Source organism: Lipophrys pholis (genome assembly GCF_963383615.2).
Source record: "Lipophrys pholis genome assembly, chromosome: 10".
NCBI lineage: Eukaryota > Metazoa > Chordata > Actinopteri > Blenniiformes > Blenniidae > Lipophrys > Lipophrys pholis.
The window spans coordinates 22692784-22707414 of NC_137640.1; the positions used below are offsets into that span (position 1 = coordinate 22692784).

Genomic DNA, 14631 nt, shown 5'->3' on the forward strand with positions numbered 1-14631 from the left:
AGACAGACAGACAGACAGACAGACAGACAGACAGACAGAAAAGACAGGATACACCCTGAACTGGTTGCCAGTCTATCACAGTAAAATATGTTATTATTACTCTAAATGTTTTTGATCAGGAGGAGTTCAGCAGCTAAGCTTTTGCACCTTTACAACCTGATCATCTCAACGTATTTTATTTTAACGGAGCTTGTGCTGTTTAAAGGCAGATCCCGTTAGTGATCATTGAGATTGAAGACTTCATTTTTAAAGTGAGGTAAATATTGTCATATGTGATACCATGAGTGACATGAATGACAATGTCATTAATGTCTCTGTGGATGACTAGTCTGTGAAAAATCTCCGTTAGCTATTTGCCCCACCCAAATGCCCGAGGACAGGATTTCAAGGATTCGGCTCAGTGTGTGTGTGTGTGTGTGTGTGTGTGTATGCGTGTCCACACGTGAAACGTTTAAACACATGCACATTATTGATTGATAAGGCTACACACAAACAACACACCTACACACAGTCAACCTTTTATATGACTCAAGGAAGGGGCCGCCCAGCTACCATATAAGGTAATGGGCGGTCCGCATAAGCCAACTACCTCATTGTGATTGGACAGCTGGTCTGACATGACCATTGTTTGACGACCCGTCGCCGCTTCCGATTGGCTGTCTGACTTGGTCCGATTTAAGCTCATTATCCTAATCAGCCGTGGATGAAGTGAGTGGGGTGAAAAAGATAGCAGAGGCAGGGCTGAAGCAGCAACGCTGGAGCTTGGCGTGGAGCGTCGTTTCCACACGAATCGACCGCCACTGGCAGAGGGGAGAATGCTTGAGAACAAACGAGAGAGGTTGAAAACCTTCCTCCGGAAGATCGACGAGAAGGCCATCGTCAGAATAAAGCACTTCATGAGAGAGAGGTAAGCGGAGTGAGCCCGGCTAGCCGAGCCGCTATCTGCCGGCGAGCATCATCCTCCACAGCCGTGCTGGTGGATATTAACGTCGCTTATTTTGATTACTTTAACCCCGGCAGCAATCTACTGGATCGTGTTACCCTATTATTTAATGGAAACGGCACGCCTTTTTGTAAAGAATAACTGAAAAGTCCGCCGAGCTGGGCTCTCGGGTTTGTGGACCCACAATGCTAGCATGCTAGCCTTCTGCCTGACTGGAGATGTGTTGGCATTTAAAATGACACAGTTCTTACTCTACTCCTTATTAAAGCTGTGTTATATAATAAGAAAATTAAAATAAAAAAAAGGCTTAACACTGGCATATTTTATTTATATTTTACAAGTGCATTCGCCTGCAACAAAAATAAACAGTATCTCCGCTATGTATGAACTTGGGACTCGGTATTTCGTCAGCCCTTTAATGAGCTGTTGGCTTCAACACTTGATCCCATTTATTGTGTTAAAAGAAGGACATGTCGACTACAAGACATCATTCCCCAGGTTTTACACGTGTTTTTACTTGTCAAAATTTTGGGAATTGTGTCTTGTAGTAGACAGGTGTTTTCACATAGCAAAAAAAAAAAAAAAAAGATTATATGTCAGACATTTTCAATAACTGAGTTTGGTATTTTCTTAGTAATGGGCATGACAGACACTTGGCTTGTGAAATTTTAACCTAGTTTGCTTAATTTGTCCTTTACAGAACAATATTAAATGGTTACCACTTTTCCCAGCCAAATACATAAAGACATAACCTGTTTTGCCTTTGAAATGTCATTGGTGTGTTTGTATGTATACATATACATACACCATACATGTTACCAGAGGAAATGTGTGCCTTTTATGTAATTGAGGTCTTTCTTTAAAGGGAAATGATTTATGTGCCTTTTCATTTTCACTTGTTTCAAGTTTGTGGTTCTGATGATGATTTGAACATGGTTGGAAGATGAAATATTTTGGTCTGTCGCTGCATCTTGACGTGAAGATACACTGACTTATTGTGTTACGTGTCACTTTAGTATTAGTTAGGTAATCTGTTCCAATTGGTGTAAATAAACAGTATAAGAAGTGGGACAGGGACGCTTGGTCCAGGTCTGGATTGTTCTTAATCCCACTTCTGCCTCTTGATCAGTAATCATGACTTCATTGACTGACCTCAGTGGCTCAGCTTGGCAGCCATTTGTGTTTATGATTGAGTAATGCAGTCAAGTTGACTTTCAGGATAGTTGCTTTTAGGAGAGATGCAGATTAAACAATCACACGCACTTTTAAGTACCGCAAACATATGTTGTCTTTCCCTCTGGACCCCAGGGTAACGGGTACACCAATCCAACATGAGATGAGTACCTCTATGTTTTCTTGGAAAAGACTATTTATAGCTTCCATGAGTTGACCACAGGTGGTCGGTCTGTGGTGTTATATAAATGCACATAGTATCTCCCTCTTAGTACTCGTCGTCCTCTGAGCTTTGCCTTTCACCATAGATAGTCTTTAGCTGAAGAACAAGAGCACTGCCCGTCGAGGGGTTCCTGCTGGTTATCAGTATGGTTATGGCGTGTCAGTAATATGGCATGGGGTTGATTATCAGTTTCCACAACACACACAAATACTTGTGACAATGCTCGGCTTCAGTGATCAAAAACGCCTATGTAAACACAGCATCCAGGGAATGCCACCCTCTCCACCTTATTCTATTATTTATGAATGTGTATTTTCAGAATGAAAGTCATGACCATTTAACTAAAACCTTTAAGTGAAATAAAAACAAATTGACTGTTCTGGGCCTACTTTACTTGAAACCCCATGTGATATTTTGCTTGTAATTTAACAAGGCTCGTAAAATAATAATTTACCTTTCAACTGTGAAGACCAAGACGGTATAAGTACAGAGCTTGTAGAGTTAAAGAAGCTTAGAATAGGCTGGGTGGGGCACCTCTGCAGCCGTCCTTTTGGCTCCATGAAGATGCCCCAAGAACGGAGCGTCCTTGCTGCTGTGGCCAGCAAAATCTGTGTAGGTCTAAATTATGAGATGTGATGCAGACACGGGGGGGGTGGTAACCAAGTTGAAGGCTTTTACCCACATCTGCAGGACTGTTTATCTCCTAATGAGGGGTTGTGAACTCGCCAGCGGGTGACAGTTAAAGGTATGTGTCGCCTCTGTCAGCCTCGCGCTAATGGCCTCTTCACTCCTCTTGTCACAGTGAAAAGGAAAGGTATTCACAGTGGCCTGGTGAATCTCATGTATTTACTTCCAATAGATTATTCTAATTTTACACAGACGATGCAGGCTTAACTCGAAGCACAAATTGTGGCTTGTCAGTGTTCTGCTTAGCTTTAATCTTCACAGGGACATATAGTATTGTGCTTTTATCAATAGAATGTCCTGTCTACAGTCATAAAAGATTACAGCTCAACCCTTTCTTTTTCTTTTTTTTTTAAAATTCTTTTATAAGTCTCTTCTAGAAAGACATAAAGCAAGCAAGCTTTGGCAATATTGCCTTGGTAAGCTTGGCATAGAATAAAGTAACAGAATAAGCACCATCCTTTTTTTTTTTACCTGATTTTTGCATTTAAATTTCAATCTTCTGTGGTGAATGTTGTTGGTAAGTCTTCGCTCAGTTAAAACCTGTGAATAATATTCATAAAAAATTTAAAAAGCCCCAAAACCTTATTTACTTTGTGATATTCAAAGAATCCAGTTGAAAGTATTTGGTGCAGTGATTTCCAAAGTATATCAGAAGGTGCGAGCTGGGGATATTCAGCCAGATGTTAGTGATCTGTGACATCAGTGTCCATTGATTTTTCTCTTTCACTGTGTCACCAAAGTAATTTTTAGAGGAACCGTTCAGTTTCAAAACCATTGTTTTTTTGTTTTTTTTTAAATCTTGAAACAGACTTGTTTTTGTTACGGAGTTTCGAATCCTTATATTAGTCTCTGTCCATAAAATAATCATGTAAGAAGGCTCTCGTCAACAGTGTGCTGTTCTAGCAAGCAGAGATCAATGAAACATTGACTGCAGATTAAGTCTGACCCCCTTGCTCAATGCAGTAGCGAGGCCTACTCTTTATATATTTTTTCCTGTAATTCAGGTAGATTTATCCAGCCTTGATCAGGACGCCGTTCCTCTCGACTCCACATGCCCGGTCGCTGAGACTCCTCCATCACCTCAAAGAAAGACCCTCTGTGTGTCTGTGCCCAGTTTGCACGAAGGAAGTGGCGAGAGATGCTGCGAGTACAGAGCCGCATGACTTCCCACTCGAGCACACTCGCACATGTGGACAGACGCACTCTCTGTTCCACTTGGCACACACACACATGCAGTTTTAGTGCAGACTGGGGTCTGGCAGGGCGCCACGGATTACGTGTCGTTTTTCGCCATGATCACTGGCTCATTTCCCTGCCCTTTTTAAACCTGACCAACATATGCGTGCAGTCGTGTTATAGTTTGGGTTTAAAAATCAATATTAATGAAACGGCTGGGAAGTTTTAAGATGTAAAATTTGCTGACAAATCAATACTTTTGATTGTCAAAGCCCATGAAGAAGACGGGGCTATAGCCTTCAAACAGATTGCTTTTGACTGGATAACAAATTATCTGTGGTTGTCCAGAAGATGGCCCTCTCGCACAAACTGCATTAGCGTAATTGACCTCAGGGTGATGGCTGGAAGGCGTCTCATGGAAATCTTGGGTTTGTGTTTTTACAGCAGTAGTGTTTGCCGTGGGAAAGCATTCTGTTGAGACGCAGTTTTGTCTTGAACTTGCTCGTGCTGCAGACCTTCTGACACATTCCTGATGTTTGCAGTGGGACCCTAGGGACCATAAGTCTCATCTTAAGACCGAAAATGAAAACACATCTCTCTCTACCCAAAGGAGTTGTTTTTCTGACTGCAATGTCCCATACTGGAGAAATTTGTCCCCACGTCAGCCACAGCTGCATTTCGATTTGATGCACGCTATGAGATTGAGCTGACTTTGTGGTTTTTGTTTATGAGAGTAATTCAGGCTTGAGTGCTTCCCTTGAGAGCAAAGTTGAAGTTACCTGAAGTGGCCTTGAATCTCTCACATTGTGCAACCCATATCGGTGAAGATCACCTTCAATAACACAGTCTAGAGAGCTGTTTATGGGAAAACTCATAGTCAAAGATCACAGGTAATGTGTGTTTAATATGGCCAGTGTAATTAGGAGACGTGCTTTTTTTTGTCATTATGTTGCAAATGTACTTTGTATTCAATGTTTCCAGTAATTGAATACTTTCTAAGAGACCATTCTGCTTAAATGCATCCTAAATGAGGGAACATGTAATGAGGTATGACTAATTAGACTTCCGGGAGATCTTCTGTTGGGGCGTCACACGTTGCTTTAATGGTGTATGAGGTCTGTTGTACTGACTAAGTACTTAAATAAGTGCAGTTCAAGGATGACAGTCTGGTCCATTGCCATGTTAAATGGTAAAACATGAATCCCATTTCCATCCAGTAGTCTTTTCAGAATTAAGAGTTACTTTGTCAGACGTTTCGAGCCTTAAAGGCCACACAGCTGTCATATGAATCAAACCTTTTGGCTTTGCCAACATCTTATGTAATGCAGCCATTCCTTTTGTGCTCGGCCTCCCCTTCTGTGCCAATATGTTTACGGGGAGAAGGTATCAGGTGACGGTTGGATGGGAGCTGTGGGGACTCGTGTGTGTGTGTGTGTGTGTGTGTGTGGAGGCTAAATTAGGGCTGGTGTGACGAGTCGCAGTTGGACTTGTCTGTTTCACCGTGTCCCGGCTGTAGGAGTCATAGGCGTAAATATAACTTATTGATCAACAGCAGCTCTTTGCTGGTATGTGAATAAAAGCAGAGTCCCCTGCATTTACCCAACAATAAACACATTGACTGTTCTTTTGTGGCGTTTTCACCTTTTTTAAGCTTTTTAAGCCACAAGGATACCTTAAGCACAGGTATTCATTTAAATCCCCCACAAAGGCTATGAGCGAACTATTGTTATGCACGTTGGCCTTGTTCCATTGTTTTTATTGAGAGTGGGGTGATGTGCATTGTTGGACATGATAAGCTGAGAATAACCTGGCAGTGGTTGTCTCAACACCCACATTTATACAAACTACCTCCCACAGGGTAACTGTGACTGCATTGGAAAAGACTAGGCTCAGGAGGGCACGTGAGGGAGAAAACAATCTGTTTTTATTTTTCCAACGTTGTTCTTTTCGCTCAGCCATCACTCCATTCTGGCGTGTGTGCGTGTGTGGCTGTACTCTTATCTGGCTTCACACTATCTTGCGCTTGTGTGCTCCGAATAAAAATCGCAGTAAAAAAGACCTTTACTCCCATTTGAGTTGGCTGTTGATGGGTCGAAGTGCGAGAATTGCTGCATATCCTCTCATTCGACTGTGCCGACCAGCAGTGGCTCCCAAGTTTTCAAACACCAGAAGGGAAACTTTTCGTTGCTCATGGAGAAAGGGAAGGACTTTTTGACCCCGCAAGGAGCTGCGGGTGGATCTTATAGCTCTGTGAATTTTACAAGGTAATGCGTTTATTTATTTATATATCTCTTAAACTAGTGCTTTTATAGAAGGATATGAAAAACCTGTTATGACTAACATTCTGTCAACAAAAGCCGCATGCTTTAATTATGTTTTGGAAATGTCCTTCCGTTCTTCTTGCCACTGTCTTCTGCTGCTTAAACTAATACCGCGCGTGTACCACGCCTCTCGCTTGATGTCAGCCGGGATTAGCTCCAGCTTAACGCAACTGAAAACGTTTATATCCAAGAAGTTTGAATGTCATGTTAAATTCTTTTGAAACAATCTATTTCCCAGATGGATTTGCCTCATGTATGTTCATCGCAGTCTTTTGAAGCATAGTAATGAAATGTTTTTAAAAATTTCAGACGTGTATCTAAAAAGTCGGTTCAATTTTATTCGTTTTTTTTCGTTCTGACTTGCATCCCATACACACCCATTGCGGTCACCTCTTACATACAAGCTTAATGGTCACTAACTAACTCTTATATGGGTCACAGGTCATTTCATTATCTTATTTTCCCCCTTTACTATCTCCTCATATAGTGGTTTTATTACACCGTTTATTGACACATAGATGTCTGCCCTTGACTGCGATGGCCTTCAACGCTTTTACAAGCTCTCACGTACATGGAGTTTCCTCTTTTGACCTCTATTGGTAATCCGGGAAAGGACTTTTTTGGTGAAGTTTCCCCGTCTGAAGTTTATTAGGTCACGCTGCCACAGAGTTGACTACAAATGACTGGTATGGTCTGTTTACCAAGAGTAATGCAGTAATTCAACAAAAGAGTTAAACATTTATGAAGTTGAGATTTCAGGGTCTGATATTCAAAAAGGAGTGCTTGCAACCACCTGAGTTTTTTTTTTTTTTTTTTTTTTTTTTAAAAGGAAGCTCTGTAAATGTTTTTTTTTTTTTTTTATGGTGACTGTCATACCTGAGTGAAGCTATTGAGAAAGTCAAACACTTCATAACATCAGAGGAAATTTGTCTTTTATTTATTTTTTTTTAGTTCTGCCACTCCTGCCTAATCAAAGTTTTCCATATTAAAGCACAAATATGGCTGCCGATTTACCTCTTGAAGGTCGGCTTCAGTAGCTTACTTGCCCCAGGTTTGCAAACATCTTTAGATAAAATGTAAAGGGAAAGCCACACTTAAACTTTCAAAGCATTCATAGATTATAATCTAAACTGTCTTGAACGGTTGAAGCCTTTCATCGCTGCACACCACTAATTATAGGTTAGAGGTCCAGCTGAAGCTGCGCTTCATGTTTTTTCTCTTTCACCTTTGCCCTAAATATCTCTGTGGATAGAATATTGGTATAAGATCTATATACAGTTGACTTTTATATACATGAAGTGTTGTTTTTTTGTTTTTTTTATGCTGGTTGCTATTGAAGTCGTCGGCGTATTTTAACAAAGCGTTTGTAGGTTGTGTTCCTCGGTCTTGTTGCACAGATTACTGCCTGTTAAGACGTGTGGAAAATGCACCACTCCTTGATCACGCCAGATGGACTAGTCTGAGCACGCCATAAGAATTTTTTTTATTTCTCAATCAGACGCATACAGATTTATATTTTGGTCCTTTTTTCTTCTTTTTTTTGCCCTTCCGGAAGGAATATGAACCAGAGGAGATGAAGACACTGGTCGTGGAAGATTTTGTGGGCGGGGCCTTATTATCTTTAACATGCTGTGTGCATGCATGAGAGAGGGAGGCAGTGAAAAGGAGAGAGGGATTGTGTGTGTGTGTATGCTGGGCTCTTTTATGCTTGTTTGGCTCTGGAGGAGTGGTTCAGCTTGACGTCACTCACTACGGAGAGTCACACCATGCTCTACACAAAGTGGCTTCCTCTTTAATAGCACATTCATAGGGCAACGCAGCAACAGATAGTTTTTTTTTCTCTCAAGCAGGATGTGGTGAGCAGCTTTCTCTTTTGGAGAAACCTTTTGGATAAAATATTTGAAAATTACTTTGGAGAAGTGTCCCTCTTTTTCTTTTTTTTAAGCTGCTTTGTTTTGATTGCATGCGTCGGGGCTGTGGAGACTAGTTTATAGAAAGTTGCTTCTTTCTTTTTTTTTTTTTGCATCGATAAGAATAGGAAATGCCTACTGTCAGTAGGTATATGACTTTTCGAACATCAAGGAGATTTAAAATTGCCAGGTAAGTTATTGTTTGAACTTTATTTTTTCAAGTTAGTTTGCCCTTGAAAGTGCTTTTTCATTTTTCAGTCGCTTCTCTCAAAGTCCAAATAGTATAATGGAAATCTACCGATTTGTATATTTCTGATTCCGTTGATCAAGTGTCTTTATGTGAGCTTTTCCTTTTGTGGCTGAAAAATGATGAGTTATGACTTCAGCTTTTTTGTTTTTGAGGGTTGTCAGTTTTAAGTGCGTGAACCTGCTTAGGTCTGGTTTTTAAAGCAGGTCAGCAATGCGCCTGTATCACCTGCTGACGCATCAAAAAACTTTTTTTTTCTTCTTTTCTTCTCTTTTTTTTTTTTGTTTTAACATGGAAAATGCTAACTGGTTCCAAGACATCAAAGATAAGGCTCACTGTCTGCCAGATTGTTCACTAAATCTGCTGCTAGATTCACAGGTGATGTTTTATTTTATCAGCATTTTGGAGTTCGGTCCCCTTTTTAGTCCATTTCCCCCATGTGAGAGCGTACTTTGTATTAGATGTTCAGTGTCTTGTTGGTTCTTTATACTTTGTCAAATGTGTTTTCCTGCAAGTGTTGCAATTGCAAGGTACTCGGGCTGTGACACATTGCATCAACTCATGAACATGTCACAACATACACACAGAAAGTGGTTTAAAAAAAAAATATGTCCTTGTTTCTAAATCTGGATTTTTTTCTCTCTCTCTCTCTCTCTCTCCCTTCATGTCCAGTACCTACCCAGTGGAGAGCAGTGGTGGCGCTCTGCCAGCCAAAGTGAAGAAAAGCCGGAGCAGCTTCAGCAGTGGCAGCTTCAGGAAGGTGGAGGCTCGGAAAGCAGTGAGCCTTGAGGCGGCCCAGCTTGAACTGCAACAGCAGCACAAAACTCTCACCAGACAAGTATCCATCAGGTAAGATTTAGAGACAATGACTGGATTTGTATAGAAGATGACATCACTTTCGACTATAAAATGGAACATAAAGCTTTAGATGGCACTTTAACCAAATTATCTTGGATGTGTATTAGGTTGTCATCGGAGGGATCACCGTATGTTAAATGAATTCATCCACTTCTTTGAATGTTTTTACATGCAAGAGCTTCTCCCAGAAAAACGCTCAACCTCTGGTCATTTTATCTCGCTTGATGCGTTTGGTGATGTTAGTGGAGACTTTGAGCTATTCTGAACGTGCATCACAAGACCCGACTGGGCTCTCAGCTGGTGTTCAGTCGTGACACACACATGACTGCACACACACCGCGTAGGCTGACTGTTTTCTCACATGATTCATTTATCCGAGGTAGACGTTTGGTGCCTGCGAAGATGAAGGGCACACATCACACTCCCTGACAGTTGGATTCCCCTTTTTTTTTTTTATTATTATTTTTTTTTTCTTTTTTCTTTTCTCATATTGCGTAAATGTATTTTTTCATTAGATATTCGGTCTGCCCTGTACAGGCACATGGAAAAACTGATTTGTTTATTAGGCGGCTTTGATCATACCGACAGCTGTGCACTTGATCTCTGCAGGTCGCAGACGTTCGACGTCGACGGGAAGAGCTTTGAGAGGACGGATGGCACCGGCACGCAAAGCGTAAGTCCACGTAACCCCAAACCTCCAGAGAGCAAACGATGGAAAGTTCCGTCTCTCTGGTCTAAGTAGAGACTCGCATGTAAGTGCACCGTGTTTGTTTCTGCTCCAGGTCTCACAGAACACACTTGTTTTTTTGTTTTTTTTTAGAGTTTCATAAAGCACAACAAGACGTTCCACAAATTGTTTCCAGACATTCCTGAGAGTGAAGGCTTGCTACACGGTAGGTAAAACAAAGATGGACCGTGTGACATTAAGGAAATGCAAGGTTGGTGTTTGACTGTTTGTTTGTTTTTCCTTCCCAGCGTACATCTGTGCCCTGCAGAAAGAAGTCCCCTATCATGGTCGGCTGTACATCACTGACATCCATGCCTGTTTCTATTCCTCAGTTTTGCTCAAGGATACAAAGGTAAGCGTCGACTCGGGTGTGGGCCGCGAGGTTTTTTTTTTTTTGTGTGTCTGTGCATGATTGGACTCGTTTGTTCATGTGCGTTTCATTGCAGGTAGTGGTTCCAATTTCCTGCATCCACATAGTGAAGAAGCAGAACACCGCTTTGCTGGTACCAAACGCCTTGTCGATTCGCACCACAGAAGGAGAGAAGGTCAGTACCTCAAGCGGCAACGTTGAACTCTTGTTTTAAAAGTGGTGCTTGTGTTTTGAGGTTCTGGCTTCTCCCTAAATCCCTAAAATTCATGGTTTCTTTCCCCCTTTTTTTTTGTTTTTCAGTTTCTCTTTGTGTCACTGCGCAATAGAGAGTCGTGTTATCAGCTGCTGCGTTCACTCTGTCCTCAGTTAGAGGTGAGTGTCACAAGCTACACACTGTGACTGTGGTACACCGGTAATGTGTTGCAAGGCTTGTGATGAATGTTGAAATGGCTAATATTGCAAATAATGTAAAGACGCAAAGACGCTAACATTTTCTGAAATAACTCCTGAATGCAGTTTTGAGTTTAAAAGTTACTGCATTATGGGATCAGACTGAGAAATGAACAAAAAAAACCAAAATGTAAATCTTCTTCCTTACAGGACCGCAGCACAAACAGTAGCCCCGTCTTCTCCTCCGCAGAAAACAGCTTTGACAAGGGCAAACTGGGTGTAAGTGACATTTTGCATTACTTCTGTAACTCGAGTGTTGTTAATGTGCTTTGTGACGATGGTTCTTCTGTCGTCTGTCAGCAGCACTCCAGCCTGTCCAGTCTGGATGAAAGCCTCGACCAGTTCGACGGTGCCGAGTGCGAGTCTTTACCCGACCCGCCGCCGCTTAAACCGCACCGAGGTGAGGAAGTCAACGCCGGTTCTTTGTTTTGTAGTTAATGTGTGTGAGTGTGTGTGACGGGCAGAAGACTGTTGGCGTGACCATCCTCGGTCGACTTGTGCACGATAGGCAGGCTGATCATTTATTCTCTTTGACAGAAAGCCGACTTTGCTCACTGCCAATAGAAATCTAAGACTGACTCCCCTCCTCCTCTTCCTCCTCCTCCTCTTCCTCACTCTGTAGACACAGTGCCTAATGGACATGGCCCCGCCGTCGGGAGGCTGCACATGCAGGAGAGCGAGAGCTCGTCTTCAGAGGACCTGTCGGAGTCGGGTAAGAGCCGGAAATGATGACTCCCCTTAAGCAGTTGCACAAGTTTCACATCTTAATTCCTAAAGAAGCTGCACATCCTTATCGAGCATCATTTTCTAGATGATTCTACCAATATAGATTTTATTTTGTTTATTTTTTTTTCCATCTTGATTCTATTCAGTCATCTGCACAACGTATTGATAAAATGTTTCCAGAGAAGCCGCCGTGCAGCTGCGCTGGTGATATTCATGCTGCGAATGTTTTCCTCTTTGTGTTCAGGTGGGTCGTGGGTTTGGAATGTGACTGAAAAAGCCAAATCCCTGCTGGTTCAGAGAGAGGCCAGCACACTCAACACTTTACTCTTCATTTACTTGATCTTGTAAGTAGCACGTTCTTTTTACTCCTGTCGTTCTCGTCTAGTGCCTTCCCTTCCTAAATCCAAATGATTCGATCAGTGTGGTCCACAAAAAAAAAAACTGTTTCATATGTATGCCCTTTATCATTTCCCACTATTAGAAATGCAGCCGACATGACCTGCGTGTTGTTCTTGGTGTTGCAGGGTCGTGCTGCTGCTGTTGTCTTCAAGCTACATTGGTCTGCGTCTGGTGGCTCTGGAGGAGCAGCTGACGTCCCTGGGCGCGCTGCCCGAGTTCACTTTGCAGAGCGGGTATGAGGATTTCCTTCTTTGTTTTCAGTTATTTGTCTTTTCCTGCGTCACAACCGCTTGGCCAGTTGAAGGCGAATTTCCCAAAGCGAACCGTACGAGATCCTGCGCCCCATAGGATAATTTTCAAATGAGGTAGATTTTCACAACCGGTCCAGAAAAAAAAAAACCTCAAATGTGCTCTTAAGGGTTTGGGTACAACGTGCGGTCTGGAAACTATGTTCCAGCTGGGTGCGTGAGCATATTTGAATAAAGTTTCTGTGTGATGAGCCCTCGGGTTGTCTTTACAAGTCGGCATATCAATAAATTCCTGGAATGGGTGTAGAATGGATTCCTGCTAAATGCTTGGGCATGTCGTCTGATGATGTAACTCCACACTCACTTTGTTTCCGTCTGTTTTCGCAGGTACCATCAGGACACGTAACACTCGTTGACTGAAGGAGAGATTGGTTGACTCACGAAATGGAAAAGATATTTGGGCCTCTTCTCCGCAGAACCCAAGCCGGTCTGTGACTTCAGACTCTTTACTCCCAACGCGTCGAGGAGGAATGGCCGCCATGTGCAATCTCAGAGACCACCTGTTTACTTGAAGGGCTATCCACTTCCTCTCGGTGCAGTAAACAAACAAACAAAAAAAAAAGAAAAGGACTTGAGTCACACAGATCTAAGCCAAAATGTATGCACACACTGCCTGGTTGCAGCGTGGCCGTTGTCCAAACCAAAGCCAGATCCAGACGGCTCCAGTACAGCAAGGTGCCACACAAGCCAAGTGGACGACAGCATTCCACACCTGCGAAGCTCCTTTTTTTGTTTTGTTTTTGTCCTCTCCTACCAGAACAGGGCTACAACAGTGGGTATTGGGCTGCTGGGATGCTTGTTGTTGCACCTCCACACCAGAGACACGAGTCGTGCTATGCAGAGCCAAAGATGCACACTGTGCACTTCTTTTGCATGAGTACACAGACAATTCTTTTCTTCCGTCTCCTAATCATCCCTCAGTCTGTCAGCTGTGTGTTGAAATCTGTCTCCCGCCTTCAAACGATGGGTACTCCTCCTCCAGTGGGTCTTCACCTTTTTCTTTCCCTCATCAACTGTGGGTGGAAATGATGGTGGCTGGAAATGGTTAAACTTCGGATCAGCCCACAGAGGCTTGATGCTTTGCTGACGGTCCTCTCCTTTCTCATTCTCTCTCTCTCTCTCCAATCAGCAATGGTTGCAGTATTATTTACCTCGACTTTGGCATGATTTAAACCTGTTTAATGATCGATGCTCAGAGGTCGTTTCCCCTCCGCGCTCTGCTGGAGGAACGCATCAATGCACACTTGGAGACAAGATCTTCATGTCCTACTGTACTGAGGATTAGACATTTTGTTTGTGTACGGATCGTCTCTCACTTTGGAGATTTAAAATCTTCCTGGTTGCAATATCTTGATGTTGTGCTGTCCACCAGGATACAGGCCTCTTCAGGAACAACGTGGCATTTTGAGACTTTTCAGGTAATTTAAAGTAGCACCAACAATGTATTTCTAATGTACGTGTCCTCGAAAATCTTGACTAATATTAATTCTCTCTCTCGTCGCTCGGAGAGGAGAGCTTAGAACCACGTGAGCTATAATGTCCACTTCTTCAATAGTAAAAAAAAAAAAAAGTGGTCCCCAACAAAATATTTCAATATGCAACAAATTATTATGCATTGCAAAAATCTAATTTAACTATGTGTGCAGTTTTTAAGTGGAACTTGATGTTTTGAAGAAGAGGGAAAAAAAAATTTGTTTAGAACGTTAAAACGTGAGTGAAAGACGGCTCTAGTGAGCGAGCGCACTTTAAAAATAACCTAAAAATGTGTTGTGCCTGTCACAATCCAAGACGCCGGGTGTCATTCGAGAAGAAATGGAACTGGCCGTCTGCGGTGTCTGATGGTGCTAAGGCCTTTTATGAAAACTTCACTCAGGGGTGGTGGGTACGACCTGCCCGCCGGGATCTAAGGTCATTTCAAAGACCAGTGCTCAAGACGGGTCTCGCATTCTGTACGTCTGCTGGTTTCTCCAGTTCATCTGACTTTAATTGTTCCAAACCTTTTTTTTTTTTCAGTCTCAAGAATCTAGTTGTTGTTTTTTTTTGTTTCCTTTTTTTAGCTTTTCCTCCATTTACGACCCATTCAGCCACACATATCCAGAAAAGATTTACCCTC

The 14631-nt window shown here is 42.3% G+C and overlaps 1 protein-coding gene across 6 annotated transcripts; it reads left to right on the forward strand.

Moving 5' to 3' along the window:
• Nucleotides 1-686: 686 nt before the first annotated feature.
• LOC308115594 (GRAM domain-containing protein 2B) lies at nt 687-14147 on the forward strand. Of its 6 annotated transcripts, none has more exons than XM_080473176.1 (13): nt 687-907; nt 9353-9529; nt 10148-10211; nt 10359-10431; nt 10514-10617; nt 10712-10810; nt 10936-11007; nt 11236-11304; nt 11389-11485; nt 11708-11797; nt 12056-12155; nt 12336-12443; nt 12846-14147. In XM_080473176.1, the coding sequence occupies exons 1-13, from the start codon at nt 816-818 to the stop codon at nt 12862-12864; spliced, it is 1164 nt and encodes a 387-aa protein (XP_080329302.1). In that variant the 5' UTR covers nt 687-815; the 3' UTR covers nt 12865-14147. The 6 variants fall into 6 exon arrangements, with proteins under 6 accessions (XP_080329302.1, XP_080329307.1, XP_080329304.1 ...); XM_080473181.1 differs by having other exon boundaries at nt 750-907; nt 11386-11485; XM_080473178.1 differs by lacking the exon at nt 687-907 and adding an exon at nt 6067-6466.
• The last annotated feature ends 484 nt before the right edge of the window (nt 14148-14631 follow it).

What these genes read in the sequence shown, in the direction of transcription:
- LOC308115594 (XM_080473181.1), top strand. Translation starts at nt 816, where the DNA reads ATGCTTGAGAACAAACGAGAGAGGTTGAAAACCTTCCTCCGGAAGATC. An exon ending in ACCAGACAAGTATCCATCAG is followed by an intron (nt 9,530 to 10,147) that starts GTAAGATTTAGA and finishes TGATCTCTGCAG; the next exon opens with GTCGCAGACGTTCGACGTCG. An exon ending in CACTCTGTCCTCAGTTAGAG is followed by an intron (nt 11,008 to 11,235) that starts GTGAGTGTCACA and finishes TCTTCCTTACAG; the next exon opens with GACCGCAGCACAAACAGTAG.